This window comes from Triturus cristatus, chromosome 9, assembly GCF_964204655.1.
Source record: "Triturus cristatus chromosome 9, aTriCri1.1, whole genome shotgun sequence".
Taxonomy (NCBI): domain Eukaryota; kingdom Metazoa; phylum Chordata; class Amphibia; order Caudata; family Salamandridae; genus Triturus; species Triturus cristatus.
In genome coordinates, this window is record NC_140592.1 from 1,269,201,426 (window position 1) to 1,269,228,091 (window position 26,666).

General features: G+C 52.1%; 1 protein-coding gene across 2 annotated transcripts in view; it reads right to left on the reverse strand.

Moving 5' to 3' along the window:
* EGLN3 (egl-9 family hypoxia inducible factor 3) overlaps positions 1-26,666 on the reverse strand; it is a 44,007-nt gene that overhangs the window by 13,998 nt on the left and 3,343 nt on the right. Inside the window, exons 2-5 of one of the 2 annotated variants that reach the window (XM_085627419.1) lie at positions 9,342-9,461; positions 7,476-7,612; positions 4,675-4,748; positions 164-2,357 (exon numbers count right to left, since the gene is read on the reverse strand). In XM_085627419.1, coding sequence (XP_085483545.1) covers positions 2,311-2,357; positions 4,675-4,748; positions 7,476-7,612; positions 9,342-9,461 — 378 coding nt within the window. In that variant the 3' untranslated portion in view covers positions 164-2,310. Of the gene's footprint in view, positions 1-163; positions 2,358-4,674; positions 4,749-7,475; positions 7,613-9,341; positions 9,462-26,666 lie in introns of those variants that run through there. The other variant, XM_085627417.1, reaches the window with a different exon arrangement.

Sequence of the window (26,666 nt, forward strand, 5' to 3'; positions counted from 1 at the left end):
GTCGAGACTCACCTGTGTCTTGCATCCTACTATCGAACTCCATGGCAAACAAAGCCCAAAGCCATCGCGGATATGACGTAGTGCGACATGGAAGACCCTCCAATATGTGAAGGAGTTTAGTTACAGACATGGGCAGTCAGAGGCGCAAGACATCAACCACAAATCAATGCATTGTGTGTTTATTTTACAACATTCATTTCACAAAAATTAATAGAAACATTTGCAAATAGTATAAAAATATTCAAGTAAAAAACAATTATTATCATAGAAGGTATTGGCTGGAAGGAAAATTGGCACGAGTGGCAGTGATGCAAACCGAACCCCCAGAGGAAGATTTTGGAAATGCTGAGGTGCACTGGCACTGCTGGGCGGCGTAAACTATGGGCGAGGCAGATGCCGTCGCACTGAGATGACGAGTGAGGTAAACTGAAGATGGGCTCTCACTGAGATGACGAGTGAGGTAAACTGAAGATGGGCTCTCACTGAGATGACGAGTGAGGTAAACTGAAGATGGGTTCTCACTGAGATGACGAGTGAGGTAAACTGAAGATGGGCACTCACTGAGATGACGAGTGAGGTACCCTGAAGATGGGGTCTGCTGAGATGATGAGCGACGTACCCTGAAGATGGGGTCTGCTGAGATTGGTGCTCTCCCTCACTGCACTGGCAGCCTTTGTTGGGGGGCCAGGAGGTTTGCCAATGCTGTCTCTCATAAGGAAGGAATATTCCAGTCTATGCCAGTGGGTGTAATCCCTTGCACACTGTCTCCAGGGGTATGTACGGGTGGCAGTGTGTAAGAAGTTGAAAGGGTGTTACGTGGGGTGCTGAATACAGCTATCTGCCTGCCCAAGTGTACGAGGAGACCCTGATGTGTGCCCGCCCCCCGAAGAGCATATTCCCCAGTTTATTCCAAGATTGCTGTGTTGTGAACGGTCAGGGTTATGGGCACAAGGCTAAAATTCAACACGATTCACCCTCTTAACAAGGCAAAGTAGAAGGAGTGTCCTTCAAAAGGCTACACAGAAACTAGACAAAGGGCCTCGATGGCCTGCAAGAGAACCCCCAACCTTCAACACAGTTCCCCTACCACTGTCCCGACTGAACCCCTGCGGATTACCTTCAAAACAATGCTAAGGTCATAGGGTGCAGCCCCAAAGTCATAAACTGTAAAATTATAAAGACGGAGGACATACCGACAATATTCAATGTGATTTTAAATAGTCCTGGCTCCTTCCCTCTTGGGGTGCTTCCACGCTGGCATTTATGTATGTAACAAGTAAAGATGATGGACAGAATGCTGAACATTGTCAAACATTCACCCCCAGTCAAAGATCTAGGGCAAATCCATTGTTTTCCCCCTCACCATGCCACCCCAGTTTGGACCCCGCCATATGCAAATCAGTCCAGACCCTGCTCTCCATGGAAACAGTCCGGACTGAATTACGAGGACAGGTCCTCTCGGAACCGGAAAACAAGCATCCTGGGACATGGCCAGTAGGTTCCTCCCACTGACAGTCTTTACCTAGGATTATTATCAGGGGATGCAGGGTTCTTGCAAACCTTCCGACAGCTTCTGCATCGACTCATGGAGTTGTTACAGACGGTGCCACCTTTGAGGTTGTTCCGATCAGTCCCACCTACTGCTGATCCCCTGTGGTTGGCTCGAACTGATCAGGTTTTTACACCCTGTACCTGTGGGTGGTTGCATTACTTCTGGGTGAAGCAGTTCAGGTGTTGGCAACCCTTGTATTATACAACAGACTCTGTCCAGGAAATTATGAGGTCTTCTGTGGACAGCAAACTTGGACCAAGCGAAGAGAACTGCTGTAACGTACAGACGCCAACTCTCTCTGCCGAGGCAGCGGTGTACATCGTGAAATCCCATTTTAAACCCAAACCGCTTGTGGATCGACTGCCTTGGACTTTGGACATATATTTCCCATTAAGGCACCAGTCCTGCCAATCAGCAAGCTCTTTTTCCACGATACATCAAAGATTGGCTCTAGAATGTGCCATTTTTCTCCACAGCAGTAAAGTGCTCAGTGAACTGTCTCTTGGAGAAGGCGCTCACATCTGTACCGAAAGACTGTGTCAGGCACTTGTAAAAGAGCTCCACTCCAGGCTCATTATTAGAAGGGAACGTGCAAGGTGCAGATGGGCCTTCAGTCATGGCCAGTGTCTTCACTCCAAGCCACTGCTCATACAGGAAAGTCCCAAACTTGCTCATGAGAGAGTTGACACCAGGCAACTCCTGTTCGTTGCAAGACTGGCCCTCTGGAAGCAAGACAGCTTTACAAACACGCAGAGTGGTCAACTTGAGCCATCTTCTCCTAGAAGCCTGGCCTTCGTCCCAGATGCTGCAGTAAAGGAAAAAGAAACAGGTGGTTATACAAGAGAACTTAAGTTCTGAGTGCCAGCTGTGGACATGTTGGGCACAGAGGTCCTGTGACTGCAGGACAAGGATCCGAAGTGCCACATTACACCGGACCAATGAAGGAAAAGTTACTTGCTTGTAATCCTAGCTCTTTGGCATGGGTATCATTAATCCTAGCTCTCCATAGCATGTAATCCTAACTCTCCATCATGGGTATCATGTTATCATAGCTCTCTGTCATGCATATGATGTAATCCTAGCTCTCCATCATGGGTATCATGTAATCCTAGCTCTCCATAGCATGTAATCCTAGCTCTCCATCATGGGTATCATGTAATCCTAGCTCTCATTCATGGGTATCATGTAATCCTAGCTCTCCAGCATGTAATTCTAGCTCTCTGTCATGGGAATCATGTGATCCTAGCTCTCCATCATGGGTATCATGTAATCCTAGCTCTCTGTCATGCATATCATCTAATCCTAGCTCTCCATCGTGGATAACATGTAATCCCAGCTCTCCATCATGGGCATCATGTAATCCTAGCTGTCTGTCACAGGTATTATGTAATCCTAGCTCTCTGTCATAGGTATCATGTAATCCTAGCTCTCTGCCATAGGTATAATGTAATCCCAGCTCTCCAGCAGGGGTATCGTGAAATTCTAGCTCTACACATCATGTAATCCTAGCGCTCCAGCATGGATAGCATGTAATCCTATCTATCCGTCATGGATAGCATGTAACCCTAGCTATCCATCAGGCATATCGTGTAATCCTAGCTCGCAGTCACGCATATCATGTAATCCTAGCTCTCCAGGATGGGTATCATGTGATCCTAAGTCTACGTCACGGGTATCATGCAAGCCTTGCTCTCTTGTCATGGGCGTCATCAGTAAATTCATAAACACTGACTATAGGTATGTGTGCGGGATTATGAAAAAGTACAGAAAGAATCCTAAGGTATCCGATGTGTATACACATAAAACCACAAAGCTCATGAGTGTTTTTATGACTTTTTCTACCTCAGAAATATCCCATCGTAAAGAACGAGAGGACGGTATACTTTGAGGGAAACAAAAAAAGCACAGCAAAATATTTTCTCCAGTAAAAGAAACTGAAATAAATCAGACAGAGAGATACCAAGTGTTTTAAAAAAAAAATACAACACAATCACTAAACGGCCTAGCTAGTGAGGACAAATGAAGTGTTTTTCAACTGCCACTACAATGCATTCTGGGAAAGCGGGTCAGACAATCCTACTTAAAGCGACAGTAAAGCCTGCCAAACCGCGATGCAATCTACTCACTTTTTCCACTTGTATTTTTGGGCAAAAGGAAATTATATTGGGGGATTTTCTAAGATATGAAATACAGAAAACATGCCTTAATATACTGTAAAAAGTTCGGTTTTGGATGTGTTCCATGGAGGAAGAGCCGTTAACCGCTTGTGAATTCAATTAATGCATCCATGAAGAAGAGGTGTGATAAAGAGTGGTTCCACAAGGGGCTCGTATGTTTTTTGCAACAGCGGCAGTTCCACATGGGTGACTAGAGAGGTGTTACCTTATCTTGTGACTCGAAAGACTTCTTTGAAGAAAAAAAAACTTGCACCCATCCGGACCCAACACTACATGGCAGGAGTATGCAAAGCATGTGAATCTACAGCAAACATGCCTTCAACAGAGGTGTAACAACTGTGGCTATACCAGAGACACACAGGTCCTGAGGTTCAGCTCCGGACATACAGTGTTGCGTAACAAGTGTGACCACACCTCCAAAAGCACGGAAGCCCAGTGTTATTGTGCGGTTACATCCTGCGTAGCAGAGGTGGTTGTACAAAGGCAGGAGTGTGAACTACCCATGGTGCGGGGCCACGCTGAATATCAGGAGTCATTCTTTTATAGGTAATCGGCTCTGTGGAACCGCAGAACACTACACTCAAGTGATCAAGGACCCACGAATAAGGGCCTACTCTCAAAGGTCGACTTCACAACCTGTCCCGGTAATGGCTCCTGTTAAAGACCAGAGAGATGGCCCACCTTCTTTATTCTTAGTGCAGCATCATCAAGATGCCGGAATGGGAAGCAGCCATGGACTCTTGGACGCTAGATCATCTAGAATTCTGCTAAACGACTCCTTTGGAGTCGATTCTTATTTCTGTGATTTTCCTTTCTTGTCATCTTCATCAGTGCCACGATGCTTCCTGGCACCCGGTGCACTTAGGATCATTACATTGATTTGCGAATATGGGACGAGGGGTGGCATGCGCGCTCAGTTCGAGGGATGGGACGAAAGGTTCTCACCATTTAAGTTCTTGAACTTCTCTTTCGCTTCAGCTCGCTCTTCAGCATCGAAGTACCAGACCGTCATGGCGTATCTGGGGGCAGAAAGAAGACCAGGAGATTACAGAAAGATCTACTGCAGAGAAGGCGCGGGAACAAGTGAGGTGGTGGAAGCAACCAATCAGGGAGCACTCTACCTTAAGTTCAACATTCATCAAATCAGAAGAAAACAGTCTTGACATACTGAAGCATTCCTTATTGAGTTAGAATCAGAAACCCAAAGAGCCAAAACGTGTTGTTCAAAGGTACTTCTTCAGGGCAATAAATGAACAGCCTAATTCATGTATTTCCAACAATTTCAAACAACTTGCCCATACTTAAAAAGTCACAGTTCGTCAAGTCAGATTGAATAAGTAATCACCGCGTTGTTAGTGTTCTAAACATGGGAGCAACTAAAACGTGAGCGGGTGAGTGTGTACACATGGGCAGAGCAGTGCACTGGTAGACCGGTCAGTCATCCTAGTACAGGAAGGGGTTGATGCCGGTGAGGGAGAGATGGACTGTGAGAACAGTCTGTGAACCCAATGTTGCAATATCAGGGGACACTATGGGTGGGACGTTAGGGTACTGGCAAAAATGTACATAATTCTATACTAAAATAGCAGGGGTGCTGTGAGTGGGACAGAGCTGCTCCAGTGGAGCTATGAATGGCCCCCACCCCAGTACTGGAAGAGCAGGGGGTGCTGCTGACGGGACAGAGGTGCACTGAAAGATGTCCCAGTACTGGAAGAGCAGGGGGTGCTGCTGACGGGACAGAGGTGCACTGACAGATGTCCTAGTACTGGAAGAGCAGGAGGTGCTGCTGACGGGACAGAGGTGCACAGAAAGATGTCCCAGTACTGGAAGAGCAGGGGGTGCTGCTGACGGGACAGAGGTGCACTGACAGATGTCCCAGTACTGGAAGAGCAGGGGGTGCTGCTGACGGGACAGAGGTGCACTGACAGATGTCCTAGTACTGGAAGAGCAGGGGGTGCTGCTGACGGGACAGATGTGCACTGACAGATGTCCTAGTACTGGAAGAGCAGGGGGTGCTGTTGACGGGACAGAGGTGCACTGACAGATGTCCTAGTACTGGAAGAGCAGGGGGTGCTGCTGACGGGACAGAGGTGCACTGACAGATGTCCTAGTACTGGAAGAGCAGGGGGTGCTGCTGACGGGACAGAGGTGCATTGACAGATGTCCTAGTACTGGAAGAGCAGGGGGTGCTGCTGACGGGACAGAGGTGCACTGACAGATGTCCTAGTACTGGAAGAGCAGGTGGTGCTGCTGACGGGACAGAGGTGCACTGACAGATGTCCTAGTACTGGAAGAGCAGGGGGTGCTGCTGACGGGACAGAGGTGCACTGACAGATGTCCTAGTGCTGGAAGAGCAGGGGGTGCTGCTGACGGGACAGAGGTGCACTGACAGATGTCCTAGTATTGCAAGAGCGGGGGTGCTGCTGACGGGACAGAGGTGCACTGACAGATGTCCTAGTACTGGAAGAGCAGGGGGTGCTGCTGACGGGACAGAGGTGCACTGACAGATGTCCTAGTATTGCAAGAGCGGGGGTGCTGCTGACGGGACAGAGGTGCACTGACAGATGTCCTAGTACTGGAAGAGCAGGGGGTGCTGCTGACGGGACAGAGGTGCACTGACAGATGTCCTAGTACTGGAAGAGCAGGGAGTGCTGCTGACGGGACAGAGGTGCACTGACAGATGTCCTAGTACTGGAAGAGCAGGGAGTGCTGCTGACGGGACAGAGGTGCACTGACAGATGTCCTAGTACTGGAAGAGCAGGGAGTGCTGCTGACGGGACAGAGGTGCACTGACAGATGTCCTAGTACTGGAAGAGCAGGGGGTGCTGCTGACGGGACAGAGGTGCACTGACAGATGTCCTAGTACTGGAAGAGCAGGGGGTGCTGCTGACGGGACAGAGGTGCACTGGCAGATGTCCTAGTATTGCAAGAGCGGGGGTGCTGCTGACGGGACAGAGGTGCACTGACAGATGTCCTAGTACTGGAAGAGCAGGGGGTGCTGCTGACGGGACAGAGGTGCACTGACAGATGTCCTAGTACTGGAAGAGCAGGGAGTGCTGCTGACGGGACAGAGGTGCACTGACAGATGTCCTAGTACTGGAAGAGCAGGGGGTGCTGCTGACGGGACAGAGGTGCACTGACAGATGTCCTAGTACTGGAAGAGCAGGGAGTGCTGCTGACGGGACAGAGGTGCACTGACAGATGTCCTAGTACTGGAAGAGCAGGGGGTGCTGCTGACGGGACAGAGGTGCACTGACAGATGTCCTAGTCCTGGAAGAGCAGGGGGTGCTGCTGACGGGACAGAGGTGCACTGACAGATGTCCTAGTACTGGAAGAGCAGGGAGTGCTGCTGACGGGACAGAGGTGCACTGACAGATGTCCTAGTACTGGAAGAGCAGGAAGTGCTGCTGACGGGACAGAGGTGCACTGACAGATGTCCTAGTACTGGAAGAGCAGGGAGTGCTGCTGACGGGCCAGAGGTGCACTGACAGATGTCCTAGTACTGGAAGAGCAGGGGGTGCTGCTGCTGACGGGACAGAGGTGCACTGACAGATGTCCTAGTACTGGAAGAGCAGGAGGTGCTGCAAGCCGGACAGAGATGCACTGGCAGATGTAATCCTAGTCCTGGAAGAGCAGGAGGTGCTGCGAGCCGGACAGAGGTGCACTGGCTGAGCTGTGACCCAAGTACTGGAAGAGCAGGATGTGCTGCAAGCCGGACAGAGGTGCACTGGCTGAGCTGCACTCACCTGGTGGAGTAGGAAGGCTGCACCTCGTGCGGATTCCGTCGGTCAGACCAAAAGAGGAGCAGCCTGTCAAACAGCGGCTCGATGTCCACCACGTAGGACTTCCCTTCGGGGAATATTCTTAGCACCCCGCCATCAACCTGTGTGAAACAAAGGGCTGGGTTACAACATGTCCTGGGGGATCAAAAACAGATGAGTACGTATCTTAGAGTTCTGTGTGTTGGGGGTCTCTAGAGTACCCCAAAGTCTCATGTAATACAGGAGTGTCCACCATTCCCGAGAAGGGGTGCCTTTTCTCATGTATGGCCCCTTTACACCGTGTCTCACCTTGGCTCTCATGGGGGTCTCTTCATAGCCTGCAGCCGGTCTCATTCAAGGACACCTGGCTGTCTCCCGAATGCCTTGAGACTTTCAGGGGTGCATGCTCTAGTTAGTGTTCCTGGTTATCAGGGATGTCACTGGGACCTAGGAGCCCCATGGCTCAGGGATGCTTGTATTGTGCCACAGATGTTTCTTGGGTCTCTCACCCAGAGTCTCTGGAGCTCTTGCCTTGTGCTGTTTAAGGCCCTCATCTTCCATCTCTGGGACCCCTGCACACCCTGTGTCTGTAGGCCCCCAGCTTTTGTCCCCGGTCACCCTTTGACCTGCACCCTGCGTCTCTGGGACTCACCCTCTGTTGTGTCGCCTCCCATCAAACACACAAAAGGTGGTGACAAGAAGGCTTGCAATAAGCCTAACCACTGGCAATCGCTCGAGGTAGCGTTCTAATCCATAGTTATTTCACTCCCCATGCCACGTCAGTTTGGACCCAGCCAGATGCAAATCAGTCCTGACCCTGGTCCAATAAGAACAGTCCAGCACGAACTGCAAGGCTAGGTCCTCTCAGAACCGGAACACTAGCACGCCAGGACCGGTTTTGCCCTGATTGGGACGCATCAGTCGGGTGTATATTGGTTCCGGTGCACAGTGAGTATGGGACCCACGTCTGGGCATACCCATGCCACTTGGGCGGTACATCAGATACACAAAAGGTGATGGAAGGAATGTTAGCAATAAGTCTAACCACTGGCAATTGCTCAGGGTAGCATTCTAACCCATCGTTCTTCTGCCCACCATGCCACCTCGGTTTGGGCTCTGCCATATTCAAATCAACATGGACCCTGGCCCAATGGGAACAGTCCAGCCCGAACTGCCAGGCCAGGTCTTCCCTGAACCGAAACATAAGCAACCCAAGACCTGCTTTGGCCTGATTGGGGCTCATCAGTCGGGTGTAGCTCGATTCCAGTGGCACGCCAGGGCATATCCTTGCCAGTGGCACACCAGGGCTTATCCTTGCCACCCAGGGCGGTACATCAAACACAGAGAAGATGATGGGAGGATGCTTGCGATAACTCTAAGCACTGGTAATTGCTCAGTGTAGCATCCAAACCCATCGTTCCTCCCACCCCTTGTTCCATGGATCTAGAAACTGCGTCTTGTGGTCTTTCATGCTGTGCCTCTGGACCCCCACTCACACATCTTGTGTCCCTGGGCCACAACCTGTGTAACGTGGACCCGCACCCTTTGTCTCTGGACCCCATCCTCTGTCCCTGGGTTCTGTACCCTGTGGCCCAAGACCTATGTAATGTGGACCCTGCACCCTTTGTCTCTGGAACCCATCCTCTGTCCCTGGGACCTGTACCTCGTGGCCCAAGACCTATGTAATGTGGACCCTGCACCCTTTGTCTCTGGAACCCATCCTCTGTCCCTGGGACCTGTACCCTGTGGCCCAAGACCTATGTAATGTGGACCCCGCACCCTTTGTCTCTGGACCCCATCCTCTGTCCCTGGGACCTGCCTGTACCCTGTGGCCCAAGACCTACGCCATACCTTGGAGTACCAGTTCTTGTTGAGGTAGTATATGCAGGTGACACAGCGCCCATCCCCGTTTGGGTTGTCCACGTGCCGCACGTACCCGGCTCCGTTGCCAGGGTAACAGGCCACCATCGCCTACAGAGGGGGAAAGAAAGGGCTAAGATTAGCCAAACAGAGACATGTGTCTTCAGTGTGAGATAAAATTGTATTGATGTATTTAATTTGCAAGGTCAGAGGCTTTAGAGCACTTTACAAAACAATAAGTATTCTATAAAGAATCACAATCGTCAGGCATAGGGCATCACTTGGACAGACGAGAGGCAGCATGTCACGACTGGCGAGTTGTAGCATGTCACGACGGCGAGGGGCACCGCGTCGCGAGGGGCATTGCGTCACGACAGGCGAAGGGCATCGCGTCGCGACAGGCAAGGGGAAGCATGTCAGGACAGGCGAGATGCAGCATGTCAGGACAGGCGAGACGCAGCATGTCAGGACAGGCGAGACGCAGCATGTCAGGACAGGCGAGACGCAGCATGTCAGGACAGGCGAGACGCAGCATGTCAGGACAGGCGAGACGCAGCATGTCAGGATAGGCGAGACGCAGCGTGTCAGGACAGGCGAGACGCAGCATGTCAGGACAGGCGAGACGCAGCATGTCATGACAGGCGAGACGCAGCATGTCAGGACAGGCGAGTTGTAGCATGTCAGGACAGGCGAGGAGCATCAGGACAGATGAGGGGCCTCGTGTCAGGACAGGCGAGGCGCATCATGTCATGATAGGCGAGGGGCATCACGTCAGGACAGGCGAGGGGCATCACGTCAGGACAGGCGAGGGGCATCACGTCAGGACAGGCGAGGGGCATCACGTCAGGACAGGCGAGGGGCATCACGTCAGGACAGGCGAGGGGCATCACGTCAGGACAGGCGAGGGGCATCAGGTCAGGACAAGCGAGGGGCATCAGGTCAGGACAAGCGAGGGGCATCAGGTCAGGACAGGCGAGGGGCATCAGGTCAGGACAGGCGAGGGGCATCAGGTCAGGACAGGCAAGGGGCATCAGGTCAGGACAGGCGAGGGGCATCATGTCAGGACAGGCGAGGGGCATCATGACAGATGAGGGGCATCATGTCAGAACAGGCGAGGCGCATCATGTTAGGACAGGCGAGGGGCATCAGGATGGGTGAGGCGTATCATGTCAGGACAGACGAGAGTCATAAGGACGGACAAGGGCATCAGGACAGGCAAAGGACATCAGGACAGGCAAAGGACATCAGGACAGGCAAGGGGCATCAGGGGAGGAGCCTCATGTCTGGACAGGCGAGGCACATCAGGACAAGCAAGGGTCATCATGTCAGGACAGGTGAGGGGCATCAGGACAGGTGAGGGACATCATGTCAGAATCGGCAAGGCGCATCATGTCAGACCAGACGAGGGGCATCAGGACAGGCGAGGGATATCATGTGAGGACAGGCGGGGGCATCAGGACAGGCGAGGAGTATCATGTCAGGAAAGATGAGGGGCATTATGCATGAGTCTACTGCACGAGGGGGCTTGCCCTCAGAACAGAAACCCATAGACCGACCCTCAGTGGGGGGCTGAAATGGAGGGACAGAGACCAACATATTCTGGGGATGCACAAGGGGTAGGGGAATATGCTGTAAGTAGCCTTATAAACTGGGGCGGGTTTCCATCTGCGAAGTTACCAACTCAGGGGATCCTAGTTCTGTAAAAGCATTTTTATTGCATGACTTTACATAAGCCGACTGGTAAACACAAGAGCTCAGGATCATGAAACGCAACTGTAAACGTCTGGAGACGATGGTGCACCAGCAAAGACCCCACAGACCGGCCCACCTTCAAATCAGCCCTCAACAACTACCATCAACGCCTAAAAGACACGAAAAAACATGCCCTGGCAGACGGCATTGTAGCCTCCTCCAACCACAGCAAGGAACTCTTCAACACCGTCAGAGTTCTCCCACCAGTCAGCAACTGAGAACAGATCTTATTTGGATCCATTTCACAGGGAAGCAACTAAGTGAAAGAAGGAAAGAGAGGTGGGCTGCTCGTGCGCACAACTCGTTTCCTTCGGCTGTTGCTAGGTTTTTAAACTGTCTACCGCGATATTCTTCTTACAGTGAAACTGTTAAATTGTGTATACATCACACGAGCAAGCGCGCGCAACTTCCTCTGCACAATTTTCAAATGCATTTCCAGAAAGAACACCGGTCTGAAGGTGCACTGATGAGATTCCAGCGTCGCGTCTGCAGCTCTTTTCCTGACATTCCTATGCAAGGGTTATAGTGAAGGAGGATTTGTTTCCGAGTTAGGACGGCTCTGGGACACTGTATGCATTTAACCTCCAAGGAACACAGGTCTGAAGGTGCTCTCATGAGATATTCCAGCGCCTCTGATGCGCCCGGGGATGGGGCTTCTCGTCAGTCTGCATCGGTGTGGCTCAGGGTCGAGCAGACCGTACCCCGCTCTCTCAGAGGGGACTCACGCACCCCCTCGCTCCAAGACCTGAGAGCACCTTCCACGCGTGGAGCTTTCTGACTAACCTGCTGCTCCAGATATCACAGAGAGGGGAAGTCAGCCGAGCCCGAGCAGAGGCAGACTGACTGCTTCCTCATTCCTGCTGCAGCCCACGGGCCCACCCTCCGCTCCCACGCGTCGCGTCTGCAGCTCTTTTCCTGACATTCTGCAAGGCTGCCCGGGGGTTGTGCAGCAGCCCCACTAACAGGGCGGCCGCCTTAGTGCCGCATGAAGGCACTGGGGGCAGCCGGTCTAGTCCCTGGGCTCCGCCAGGGAAGACGTCCGGCGAATGGTTACTTCCGGCGGTGGGGAGGGGGCAAGTGTAGTGTCGCTGGATTCAAATGAGACACGGACACGTGATCATCTTTTGTGCAGCTTCTTTATTCACGTCCTTCCTCAACCAGGGCCGGTGTCCAACTGCCCTCCCTTGCCCTCTGCTCCTCCCTTTCCGCCCGCCCTGGTCCCCACCCAGGCCGGTCCTAGTGCCTGACCCGTTTGGTCATTGTGCATCATTACATCTCCCCCCTCTGTAAATAAAAGCAAAGTAGTAATATTGCAGCAACGTCTCTTTAAAGTTCCTCAGTAAGGCGGACAGTTTTGTGATGACCCGTCTGGAGCGTGACTGGAGTTCAGCATTGTCACGCTCGATCTCGTCAGCTAGTTCTATCACCGCCCGACTGTGTGGGGGCGGTGCCCCTGGTTCTTTCTTCTCCATTTTCAGTTCAGTCAGTAGTTCCTTAATGTTTGGTCCGCACTTTTTAAAGTACGTGACACTCCTTGTTAGTCTTCTTCTGTCAGTCCCTGCAGAGATCATGGTTCCCTTTTGTTGTATCACCTTCAGCGGAACCTCGTGGTACTTGCTGTCAGTCTTCCGGGGCTGCTCTTGTCGCGCAAGCACCCAGTCTCCTTCTTGTATTTGTGGGGGCGCAGCACGTCGCCGTTCATCATCATAGTCTCTCATCTTTTCTTTCTTTATTTTGTCTCTGGCCGCCAGCTCCTCATAGTCACAGTCAGGATACTGTTCGTTCACTGCCCTAGTCATCATTGGTAGTCTGGTACGCACTGGGCGTTCCAGCATGAGAGTGGCAGGACATTTGCCTGTGGTGGAGTGGGGCGTGTTTCGGTATGCTCGTAGTACCTCGTTGAGGGCCATTTGAATGCTCTTACCGGTGAGTTCTGCCTGCTGAATGGCTTTCTTTATCGTGCCCATGAAGCGTTCAACCATTCCATTGGTCTGAGGCCATAATGGTGTGATCTTGCGGTGCTTGAAATTGAGGTGTTGAACAAAATCAGCAAAGTCATGGCTGTTGAGTGGAGGCCCGTTGTCTGACTTCACCACTAGAGGAATGCCCCATGCAGCAGAGACCTCCTCTAATATCGGCATGGTGCTTGATGCTTTCGTTGATGAACACAGGTGTGCTATGGGGAATCTGGAGTCCTCGTCCATGATGACCAGGACATGTTGGTTCGATTTTATTGGCCCAAAGGAGTCAGTGGCAATGCGTTGCCAACCACCCTCCGGTAGCGGAGACATTTGTAGTGGTGCAGGAGGATCCGGACTGCTCACCAGTTGGCATTGCTGGTAGTCTTTCAGTGTTGTCTCTCCCACCATGTCTAGTGTTGGAAACCAGTCTCTTTTTGTTGCTATTTCTTGGTCGCTTTGTTCACTGCTTTGCGTGTGTCTCCAGCTGTTTGTTTCGATCTGACGTTTCACCTCTTGCAGGGTGGCATCTGTTTGCGTCGCTTCACAAATGGCTTCTAGTGGAACAGCTGGAGGTCTCGCTTGGTCCACTGCGAAGTGGATGTATTCGTCTGCTATTGATTGTTCTGATTTGCTTGATGTGATGAGGTGCCGGGACGTGTAGTCGGCCTGGTTTGCAGCTTTTCCTGGCTTGTGGATGACAGCTTGTTTGTCAGCCACTCGGTATAAGATGTCAATCAGTTTCAGTCGTTCTGCGGTGGCTAGGCTCAGGAGGCAGTCGGCCTCAGGTCCCTCGATGATGTGGATGTATGCTGATATTGTGCGATCTTGATACGACAGTTCGGTTGCAAATTTCCCTAGACACGTTAGTGGCTTTTTGGACATCCACGTGTACACTCGCACATGTGCGTTGTCCAGCTTGGGGGGTGATTTCATTCGTTGGTATTCCGTGACGGGCAGGTAGTTTAGTGAAGCCCCACTGTCTAGCACGAACTTGGTGGGGTGAGCCCCCATTCTGATGTCCAATCGCTGGTATTCTTTCAGCCAATCATGGTCAGCTACACAATAAATGTATTCCTTTCGGTCTTGATAAATTGGTGATGTGGATCGAGATTCTCCTGATGACGACCGTCGAGATTGATATGTCCCGCATGAGTGGCAGCTGGATTGTGACGACCCAGTGGATGAGTCTCGTCTATCCTGGACTGCTCTGACATAGTGACGACTGCTTGAAGTCTGATGTTGCCGGTGTCTTCCCTTTTGATCACCTTTGGGTACCGCCCCGCACATGCTTTCAAAGTGGTTCTCTCTACCACACTTCCGGCATTGTTGGCCTAGTGCTGGGCATGCGTCGGCATGTGGGAAGTCGTAGCCGCATCTGTAACATTTGAGGTGTCTGTCTGATCGTTCCTTGTGGTGTGGTCTGCCTTTGTGTCCATTGCTTGACTGGTGGTGTTGTCTCTTGGACCTGGAGGAACGCCTCTGTGGTGGTGATCTTTCATGCATTGGCCGAGACTGCATCCTGAATGCTTGCTCCCGTCTCTCACCTTTCCCGGCTTCTATTTTCTTCGCATGTTCATCTGCTTGTTCTTCTACTCTCGTCATCTCTTCTATCTCTTCCAGCGAGTAGCTTTTCTTGAGCAATTTGCGTCGTAGTGGTTCAGAGAGGCATCCTTCTATGACTCTCAGCCGAAGGGCGTCTTCAGTTGAGAAATTGTCAAAATCACAGTATCTCGCCAGTCGTCTCAGCCGCGTGACGAACACCCCATCTGTTCACCTTTCTCTTGCGCGGCCAGATTGAATGTGTACCGCTCGTAGTCAACGTTCCGTTTGTGGAGGAACTTGCGATCTAGTGCTTCGCGAACTTTGTCATAGGCACCAGAGGACTCAGCCGGTAGTTCTTTTATGATCCGTCCGACTTCCTTGCCAATCAAGTTCTTGAGGGCAAACAGTTGTTCTTCAAGGTCCGTCACCTTGGACGCTTTCATGAAATCCTCAAAATCTTCTATCCATTCTTGCCATCGCGGACCCATGCCCCCACTCGATTCAAGAACGAGGGGCTCAGGGCGACGCAGGAATGAGGCTCCAAACATACTTGCGGGCGCTTGGTCGGGCATTGTTCAGCTGTTATTGCTGTTACCCACTTCGTTTGCTCTCCGTTGCACTCACCAGTGCTTGTTTGTTGCGCTTGTTTTATTCGCCAGTGTTTGTTTGTTTCGTTGCACTTGCTAGTGTTTGTTTGTTACTTCTGTTGCATTTACCAATGCTTGTTTGTTACTTCTCTTGCCTTTGCCAATGCTTGTTTGTTCCTTCTGTTGCATTTGCCAGTGTTTGTTTGGTACTCCTGTTTCCTTTGTCAATGCTTGTTTGTTACTTCTGTTTGCATTTACTAATGCTTGTTTGTTGTTACTATTGTATTCACCAAGGCTTGTTTTTTTTTTTCACTTCATCTACCAATGCTTGTTTGCTGTTTGGCTCGGCCGCCTGACTTAAAGATGGCCGCCGATGGCCCCTGACAGGGGATAGGGCCAAATCTCGCGCCTGACTTCAAAATGGCCGCCGCGAGAATCTCGTGTGCAACGAGATTTTGTCATTCAAATCACCGGAGGCACCGCGAAGAACAGCGCTTGAACTCACTCACCGGGGCTCTGCTTTTGGGTACCGCTTCCAATCCAGGTGAGGTTCCTTTCTTCGTTCTTGTGCTCCTTTCACTATTGCCGCCGGGGTGGGCTCCCGGTAGGCTCTTTGGATGTCGCGCTCCAGCCCCAGACGCAGGGCGAGCTTCTCCAGGTCAGATGCCACTGGGGTGGGCTCCCGGTAGGCTTTTTAGCATCGCGCTCCAGCCCCCAGATGCAGGGCGAGCTTCTCCAGGACAGATGCCGCCGGGGTGGGCTTCCGGTAGGCTTTTTAATATCGCGCTCCAGCCCCCACACGCAGGGCGAGCTTCTCCGGGCCAGACGCCGCCGGGGTGGGCTCCCGGTAGGCTTTTTCCGCTATCACGCTCACACCTCCACACGCGGGGGCGAGCTCCGGATGCGTTGCCGCCGGGGTGGGCTCCCGGTGTGCACTTTTGTCGTTACGCTCCAGCCCCAGACGCAGGGCGAGCTCACGTGAAGGTTCTTGCCACCTTCGTCGCCAGTTGTAGTGTCGCTGGATTCAAATGAGACACGGACACGTGATCATCTTTTGTGCAGCTTCTTTATTCACGTCCTTCCTCAACCAGGGCCGGTGTCCAACTGCCCTCCCTTGCCCTCTGCTCCTCCCTTTCCGCCCGCCCTGGTCCCCACCCAGGCCGGTCCTAGTGCCTGACCCGTTTGGTCATTGTGCATCATTACATCAAGGGTATTTAGGCTGTGCCCGCCCCTTCCTCGCCCTCTTGTCCCTCTGTCTCGCCTTGCCCGCCCGGAGGTACATGGAGGGGGTTAGGCTCTCTAACATGTTATTTTGTGTTGCAGGAGGAGTTACAGGGCGATCCAGAGTCTGCAGATACCAAGGGGTACTTCATGCAGCAGCACAGCGTGGTGCTAAGCCAGGATACCCAGGGATGTCTAGAGTGTCCCCTGGAAGAACTACGGCGCCCCGTTAGTCCTACGGGCGGTTGTGGGTCTGAGCAACCGGGGGCTGCCAGCATACGCTCCGCCCACCTCTTTCGGGGGGGGGGCGTGAGTAAGCACGTGGACTGGTGGTCCACGGATGGGAGGGGTGGCCTCTCCCAAGGTTTGGTATGCACCAATCGGTGACTGCCATGGTGTAATTTAGGCTTATCAGACGGGCAGGCTGCTAGGGGTTGGCCTGCCCTGGGATCGGATCGCACGCAAGATAACCCACCATGTTTGCATATTTGGTTATGCTAATAAACCTGCAGCAATATTTCTCCACTTACAAAAAGTGTTGTGTGGTTTATTTATGTATTTACTATGTGTTATGTGACAACAGTTGCCGATATTGGCACTAACCCCTACGTGCAGCCATCTTCATGGACATTTGCAGCCTATGCAAGGGTTATAGTGAAGGAAGATTTGTTTCCAAGTTAGGACGGCTCTGGCTCTGGGGCACTGTATGCATTTCACCTCAAAGGGGTAACAGCCTCCATAAGATGCCGCGTGTGGTGGAAAACAGTCAACGCAGATGTTTGCAACTTGGAGGCCAAGATGTGCCTCTTCCAGTCTACTTGCCGGATCAGGCGGGATCTGTTGCCCGAAGTGGCCATGCCAGGGCTGAGAGCAGCGTCGCGACTCTGTGCACCGAAACAGACTGTCCGCAGCAGACAGTGAGGGCCGTGTTAACACCCTGCCTCGCTGTGCACTCAGTGACCGGTGTTTGTGTCCTATCTGCATGGCTATTTAAAGAGTGCGGACAGACTGTGCTTTTATGAAGGGTCAGTGAGTGACTACTCCTAGGTAGCAGTCAGTAAGTACCCTAGGCACATCCGCCCCCTACACTCACTGAGGGATGTTTGCTGCCCGCGAGGCTTCTGCATAGTGAGTGCTCGCGGGTAGCAGTCATTGAGAGCCCTAGGCACAGCCTGTGCTCCTATGCACTCACTGAGGAACATTTGCTCCCTCAGAGTGACGGGTCACAGGGAGCAGTCAGTGAGGGCCATAGGCACAGCCGCCCCCTGTACACTCACCGAGGGATGTTTTTGCTACTGTGAGGTCTCTGTAGAGTGCGCAAAAGCTGCGGACAGTCTGTTTCTACACCCGGTGTGTGAGTGTCACCCTGTGGTGCTCCTAAACACTCAGTGGCGGGTGTCTGCTGCCCACGAGGGCTCAGTGCTGTGAGTGAGGGCTGCGAGCAGTCCGTGTTCCTCCCTCAGCTTTCCCAGCTCTCCGCCCAGCCCACAGTTTCCACCCTCTGACTCCTGTCATTGGCAGCCCCAGGACCCAGCCTGTAAGACACATTCCTCTGGCGGCGTCTCCAGGCCACTCGCCTCTCCCTTCTCCACTCCCCTCCAGGCCTCAGTTTGGAAAAAGCAACATCTTTCTGTGGGCAGTTTCCAGGCAGCAGCCCCAGCTCCGCAGCCTGGCTGCATGGGGGGATGTGAGGTGAGATGGGAGCGAGGACTGAGCGCGCTCCGAGGACTGAGCGCGCGCCGAGGACTGAGCGCGCGCCGAGGACTGAGCGCGCTCTCAGGACTGAGCGCGCTCCCAGGACTGAGCGCGCTCCCAGGACTGAGCGCGCTCCCAGGACTGAGCGCGCTCCCAGGACTGAGCGCGCTCCCAGGACTGAGCGCGCTCCGAGGACTGAGCGCGCTCCAAGGCCTGACCTTTGTTACTGTGCTTTGGCTTTTCATCGGGAGAGTCGGCAGCAGCTCATCCCAGGTGCTCTAAACTATAAGGCGACCTCAGTCACGTGACAGTCAGATAAAGGGATGTGCCAAGATTTCACAGATTGGGATCATAGTTTACAAAACGAGGGCCGGTAACAATCAAACCCAAGTAGATGACCACAGTACCCAGGCAAAATAAATGACGCAAGTAGCACAACACCGCTAATTCCAAAGAGCCTGTTGTAGCGCGTGATCTGAAGCCAGCACATCACACAGGGCAGTCTCTTACCCAGCGCCACTGGCTGCAATCAGGGGCTCTAGATCTTAGCAGTCTCTTACCCAGCGCCACTGGCTGCAATCAGGGGCTCTGGATCTTAGCAGTCTCTTACCCAGCGCCACTGGCTGCAATCATGGGCTCTAGATCTTAGCAGTCTCTTACCCAGCGCCACTGGCTGCAATCAGGGGCTCTGGATCTTAGCAGTCTCTTACCCAGCGCCACTGGCTGCAATCAGGGGCTCTAGATCTTAGCAGTCTCTTACCCAGCGCCACTGGCTGCAATCAGGGGCTCTAGATCTTAGCAGTCTCTTACACAGCGCCACTGGCTGCAATCATGGGCTCTGGATCTTAGCAGTCTCTTACCCAGCGCCACTGGCTGCAATCATGGGCTCTAGATCTTAGCAGTCTCTTACCCAGCGCCACTGGCTGCAATCATGGGCTCTGGATCTTAGCAGTCTCTTACCCAGCGCCACTGGCTGCAATCATGGGCTCTGGATCTTAGCAGTCTCTTACCCAGCGCCACTGGCTGCAATCATGGGCTCTAGATCTTAGCAGTCTCTTACCCAGCGCCACTGGCTGCAATCATGGGCTCTGGATCTTAGCAGTCTCTTACCCAGCGCCACTGGCTGCAATCATGAGCTCTAGATCTTAGCAGTCTCTTACCCAGCGCCACTGGCTGCAATCATGGGCTCTGGATCTTAGCAGTCTCTTACCCAGCGCCACTGGCTGCAATCAGGGGCTCTAGATCTTAGCAGTCTCTTACCCAGCGCCACTGGCTGCAATCATGGGCTCTAGATCTTAGCAGTCTCTTACCCAGCGCCACTGGCTGCAATCATGGGCTCTAGATCTTAGCAGTCTCTTACCCAGCGCCACTGGCTGCAATCATGGGCTCTGGATCTTAGCAGTCTCTTACCCAGCGCCACTGGCTGCAATCATGGGCTCTAGATCTTAGCAGTCTCTTACCCAGCGCCACTGGCTGCAATCATGGGCTCTAGATCTTAGCAGTCATTTTGGGATGCTGCTACAATCACAGAAACCAGATACACTGATCCCATAAACTGGGAAATGAACGTGCAGCTTGTTTTATATGCGTTGCTTAAAGCCCACACAGGCAACTAAAGAAGCAGGTACAAGTAACGTCACCTTGCACAGCAAACACATGATAAATACATTGGAACAGCAAATGCAGCACCGCCAACCTATATTCCTCATACGTTCATTCCTACATAATATGACTATATTTTATCAAAATACAAGCGCACACAATCCCAATCATAATACAAGCGCACAATCCCCATCATAATACAAGCGCACACCATCCCCATCATAATACAAGCGCGCACAATCCCCATCATAATACAAGCGCACACACATCCCAATCATAATGCAAGCGCGCACAATCCCCAATCATAATACAAGCACGCACAATCCCCAATCATAATACAAGCGCGCACAATCCCCAATCATAATACAAGCGCGCACAATCCCCAATCATAATACAAGCGCACACAATCCCCATCATAATACAAGCGCACACAATCCCAATCATAATACAAGCGCACACAATCCCAATCATAATACAAGCGCACACAATCCCCATCATAATACAAGCACACACAATCCCAATCATAATACAAGCGCACACAATCTCAATCATAATAAGAGCGCACACAATCCCAATCATGATACAAGCACACACAATCCCAATCATGATACAAGCGCACACAATCCCCATCATAATACAAGAGCACACAATCCCAATCATAATACACGCACACACCATCCCACTCATAATACAAGCGCACACAATCCCCATCATAATGCAAGCGCACACAATCCCAATCATGATACAAGCACACACATCCCAATCATAATACAAGCGCACACAATCCCCATCATAATGCAAGCGCACACAATCCCAATCATGATACAAGCACACACATCCCAATCATAATGCAAGCGCACACAATCCCCATCATAATGCAAGCGCACACAATCCCAATCATGATACAAGCGCACACAATACCAATCATGATACAAGCGCACACAATCCCAATCATAATACAAGCACACACAATCCCAATCATAATACAAGCACACACCATCCCCATCATAATACAAGCGCACACAATCCCAATCATAATACAAGCGCACACAATCCCAATCATAATACAAGCGCACACAATCCCAATCATAATACAAGCGCACACAATCCCCATCATAATACAAGCGCACACAATCCCAATCATAATACAAGCACACACCATCCCAATCATAATACAAGCGCACACAATCCCCATCATAATACAAGAGCACACAATCCCAATCATAATACACGCACACACCATCCCACTCATAATACAAGCACACACAATCCCAATCATAATACAAGCACGCACAATCCCCATCATAATACAAGCGCACACCATCCCCATCATAATACAAGCGCGCACAATCCCCATCATAATACAAGCGCACACACATCCCAATCATAATGCAAGCGCGCACAATCCCCAATCATAATACAAGCGCGCACAATCCCCAATCATAATACAAGCGCGCACAATCCCCAATCATAATACAAGCGCGCACAATCCCCAATCATAATACAAGCGCACACAATCCCCATCATAATACAAGCGCACACAATCCCAATCATAATACAAGCACACACAATCCCAATCATAATACAAGCACACACCATCCCAATCATAATACAAGCACACACCATCCCACTCATAATACAAGCACACACCATCCCCATCATAATACAAGCGCACACAATCTCAATCATAATAAGAGCGCACACAATCCCAATCATGATACAAGCACACACAATCCCAATCATGATACAAGCGCACACAATCCCCATCATAATACAAGAGCACACAATCCCAATCATAATACACGCACACACCATCCCACTCATAATACAAGCGCACACAATCCCCATCATAATGCAAGCGCACACAATCCCAATCATGATACAAGCACACACATCCCAATCATAATACAAGCGCACACAATCCCCATCATAATGCAAGCGCACACAATCCCAATCATGATACAAGCACACACATCCCAATCATAATGCAAGCGCACACAATCCCCATCATAATGCAAGCGCACACAATCCCAATCATGATACAAGCGTACACAATCCCAATCATGATACAAGCGCACACAATCCCAATCATAATACAAGCGCACACAATCCCCATCATAATACAAGAGCACACAATCCCAATCATAATACACGCACACACCATCCCACTCATAATACAAGCACACACCATCCCAATCATAATACAAGCACACACAATCCCACTCTATAAACTTTCTTCCACTTTACTCAACACCGCTCCACGCTAAACTACTCCACTACACTCTACAATAATGACCTCTACTCTATACTACACCACTTCACTGCACCACACTACACTCTATAGGTCTACATTAACAAAATGAGAGCTGGTAATGTTCATTAATATTTGCTAAGCCAAAAAGTCAAACTTTTACTAATGCGAGACCGATTGCATTGCAAATGCTTGTTTACTTTGCACTGTCCGTGTGCAGTGTTAATGTTCGCGACGTCCGTCACTGTGGCCAGGGGTTTATTTAAGTGGGATGAATGAGAGCCTGATAGGGACCCGTCTTAGCACCTGCTTTTTAGAACTGTCTGTGCCGAGCACCGGCAGGACCCGGCCCACTTAAAGCCCTACCCCCCAGCTCCACTACCTGCTGCTTCTCCCGCCGCGGGCACGTCCATGTGTCCTAGAGACCGATCACACCCACCCCCTGCTGAGAGGATGCAGGACTCCCCCTTCAGCAGCTGCTCCCCACATCTGGGGAGCACGAGGGTGCACAAGGGCCACGGTCCCACACTCCTGCTGAGAAGAGGCAGGACTCCTCCTTCAGCAGCTGCTCTCCACATCTGGAGAGCACCGGGGTGCACAGGGGCCACGGTCCAACACTGCTGCTGAGAGGAGGCAGGGCCCCACTCCCTCGACAGCCGCTCCCCGCGTCAGGGGAGCACCGGAGTGCACAGGGGCCACGGCCCACAGTCCTGCTGAGAGGAGGCAGGGCCCCTCTCCCTCAGCAGCTGCTCCCCGTGTCTGGGGAGCACCGGAGAGCACAGGGGCCACGGCCCACAGTCCTGCTGAGAGGAGGCAGGGCCCCTCTCCCTCAGCAGCTGCTCCCCGCGTCTGGGGAGCACCGGAGAGCACAGGGGCCACGGCCCACAGTCCTGCTGACAGGAGGCAGGGCCCCTCTCCCTCGCTAGCGGCTCCCTGTGCCTGGGGAGCACGGGGTGAACAGGGGCCACGGCTCCACGCATAGCCTTCACTCCCCTCCCTTTTCAGCTCCCCCACCATGCACGGGGGCACGTCCGCAGCGCGCTGATCTCCTCTGCGGTCACACTGCTTCCGAGGCGTGGTGACCACGAGGAGGAAGAAAAACCACAGCACAATGCACAAGTATGTGCTCGGACCACGCGAGGGCTCCGCGGGGAGGGCCCGGCCCAGGAGACGTGCAAAGCCTCACACGAGTGAGGGGAGCTGCGTGCACCAACCAGTGAATACAAAGGGGAGACTGGCTGGCTGCACCGGGTGCCCTCTGTGCACTAGTGACAGGTTTAAGGAGAGGCTGGCTGACTGTACCGGGTGCCCTCTGTGCACTAGTGACAGGGTCAATGAGAGGCTGGCTGGACTGGGTGCCCTCCGTGCACCAGTGACAGGTTTAAGGAGAGGCTGGCTGACTGTACCAGGTGCCCTCTGTGCACTAGTGACAGGGTCAAGGAGAGGCTGGCTGGACTGGGTGCCCTCCGTGCACCAGTGACAGGTTTAAGGAAAAGCTGGCTGACTGTACTGGGTGCCCTCTGTACACTAGTGACAGGTTCTAGGAGAGGCTAGCTGACTGCACCGGGTCCGCTCTGTGCACTAGTGACAGGGTCAAGGAGAGGCCAGCTGACTGCACCCGGTGTCCTCTGTGCACTAGTGACAGGGTGCTCTCTGTGCACTAGTGACAGGGTCAAGGAGAAGCTGGCTGACTGCACAGGTGAACCCTCCAAGCACTAGTGACAGGCTCAAGGAGAGGCTAGCTGACTGCACCCGGTGTCCTCTGTGCACTAGTGGCAGGTTCAAGGAGAGGTTGGCTGCACCGGGGCATGCTTCATGCACTAGTGACAGGTTCAAGGAGAGGCTGGCTGCACCACGGTACACTTCATGCACTAGTGGCAAGTTCAAGGAGAGGCTGGCCGACTGCAACAGGCACCCTCTGTGCACTAGCGCAGGTTCAAGGAGAGGCTGGCCAGCTGCACCAGGCGCCCTCTAAGCACTAGTGGCAGGTTCAAGGAGAGGCAGGCCGGCTGCAACAGGCACCCTCTGTGCACTAGTGCAGGTTCAAGGAGAGGCTGGTCAGCTGCACCAGGCGCCCTCTAAGCACTAGTGGCAGGTTCAAGGAGAGGCAGGCCGGCTGCAACAGGCACCCTCTGTGCACTAGTGCAGGTTCAAGGAGAGGCTGGTCAGCTGCACCAGGCAACCTCTAAGCACTAGTGGCAGGTTCAAGGAGAGGCAGGCCGGCTGCAACAGGCACCCTCTGTGTTATCAACTTAACACCATTTTTCACGTTAGCAGAAACACGTGCTTAAACGTGTCACTTTCTATGCAATGTGCGATAAACTCGGGTTCTCTCTGTCAGCTACACATGACCCGCAGGGTCTCGAACTTACATTACTGCAAACTCTTATGAATGTCTCTCAAATAAATGTCATTCCCATGGCGGCGACCACCCTTCCAAAGTTAGGGGAGAAGCCGACTTCATGGGAGCGGGTTAAATGTCCAGGTGAACCCCAATGACGTCTTGTGCTCCTTAGCTGGCATGGAGGGCCCACCCTGTGCCCCACTACCCCCCACCCCCGCGCCATATCCTCTTGACCGGGGTGTGAGGCGGGCGGGGAGGGTTCACCACTTTGTGAGAGGTCAAGACCCGCTTTTAGATGCTGTATCAGAACCAGCAAAGAAACCCTGGAACCTGCAGAGGCCAAACACCCTACACCCCAAACACCCGACACCCCAAACACCCGACACCCCAAACACCCGACACCCCAAACACCCTACACCCCAAACACCCTACACCCCAAACACCCTACACCCCAAACACCCCACACCCCAAACACCCTACACCCCAAACACCCCAAACACCCTACACCCCAAACACCCTAAACACCCTAAACACCCTACACCCCAAACACCCTACACCCCAAACACCCTACACCCCAAACACCCTACACCCCAAACACCCTACACCCCAAACATCTCATCCGAAGGCTTCGCACCTGGACCAACTGAGGGGTCACTAACAAGAGGTGCGGAGGCGTCCAAGGAGTTGGGTGGGGGGGACTTCTGGTGAGACAGGGGCTAGAGCAGGGTCATCTGTTGACACAGAGGGTCCAAGGTGATCCTACGACTGAACAGCGCTTGGAAGCTCACCAAAGCACCCAGGCACAAGACCGACGACTTTAGAGAAGACATCCAGTATTTCAAGCAGGAGCCGGCCAATCTCCTCTGAACCGTGACAACGCTGGCATTTGCACCTATACCATTCTAACCCTGTCAGGACTCTGCAAAGGAAGTATGCGTAGAGATGCAGTTGAGAGTGAAAACATACTCCAATCGGACCAGCAGGCTCCGCCTCGGAGTATGGATATGATCAATGTGGATGAGCGCTTCTAAGCGCCTGGGGCTTCTTGTGAAAACCGTCATTCTTCCCTACATGCCCACCTCTGGGAGTTACTAGACTATTGTTGTGTGGTCCTGGAGAAGGTGATCAGTGATCAATGATTAGAGCAGCAGACACTGATGCAGAGGTCTAGCCCAGGACCAGGGTTCAATTCCCCGCCTCGGCGGGTCTTGGGCTCAAAAATTCCACGGACCTGATAATTCTCGCCTCGGTGCCATTCCAATCATGGAGTCCCACTCTGCAACTCTGGGCAATAGCTTGCTTAATCTCCACAACGGCCCCCACAACGCTAAGGATGCCTGGCCTCCACCTTGGGGGTGCCCAGGAGTGGACGCCTCACAGGGAAAGCCAGGATGGGTTCCACAGCGGTATTCGTACAAGCGCCTTGAGACCCTTGCGGGTGAGTAGTGCGCTATACAAGTATCAATTTATATCATATACCCAGGCCGAAACGTGCATGACCTCTTGTTGGAAAACAGATCCCAGCCCACAACATCACAGTGGATAGTAATTCAACCTGTATTTCTGCTGTTGTTTGCTCTCGTGGGTGTCGTTTGCTGGGAGGTTACTAGGATTGCTTAGTGTGGTCGTGTTTGAGTCTGAACGGATGTTCAAGTGAGAGAATCGGTTATGAAGGTCGTTCTTTTGCAATGGGGAGACTTTGCTTTCAAAGAAATGGAAACAATCCCTCTCTTTCTTTGACAGAACAATCATGTCACAATACACAGAAAGAACTGTTGAAATGTATTTGTTGGCTGCTCAAATATGTATGCGGTTTATCAACTAACAATTATGCAATATGAGATATTTTGGGAAACAAATATAATAAATCTGATCTTATGAAAAACGATGAATATGTAATACTTTCATACAAATGGAACAGAACAAATAATATTTAGTATGTTTAGCAGAAGAAACACAGGTCAAGAGTGTGTTCCCTTCTCTTCTTTAGAGGCCAACATTCATGCAGGACATCTAGCATAAGGGGTTACCACTGAGAGAGGATCTAGAGTAGGGGGCTACCACTGAGAGAGTATCTAGAGCAGGGGGCTACCACTGAGAGAGGATCTAGAGCAGGGGGCTACCACTGAGAGAGGATCTAGAGCAGGGGGCTACCACTGAGAGAGGATCTAGAGTAAGGATTATCACTAACAGAGGATCTAGAATAAGGGGCCACCACTGACAGAGGATCTAGAGTAAGCGGCTACAACTGACAGAAGATCTAGGGTAGGGGGCTGCCACTGAGAGAGGATCAAGAGTAAGAGGCTACCACTGAGAGAGGATCTAGAGTAAGGTACTACCACCAAAAGAAGATCTAGAGAA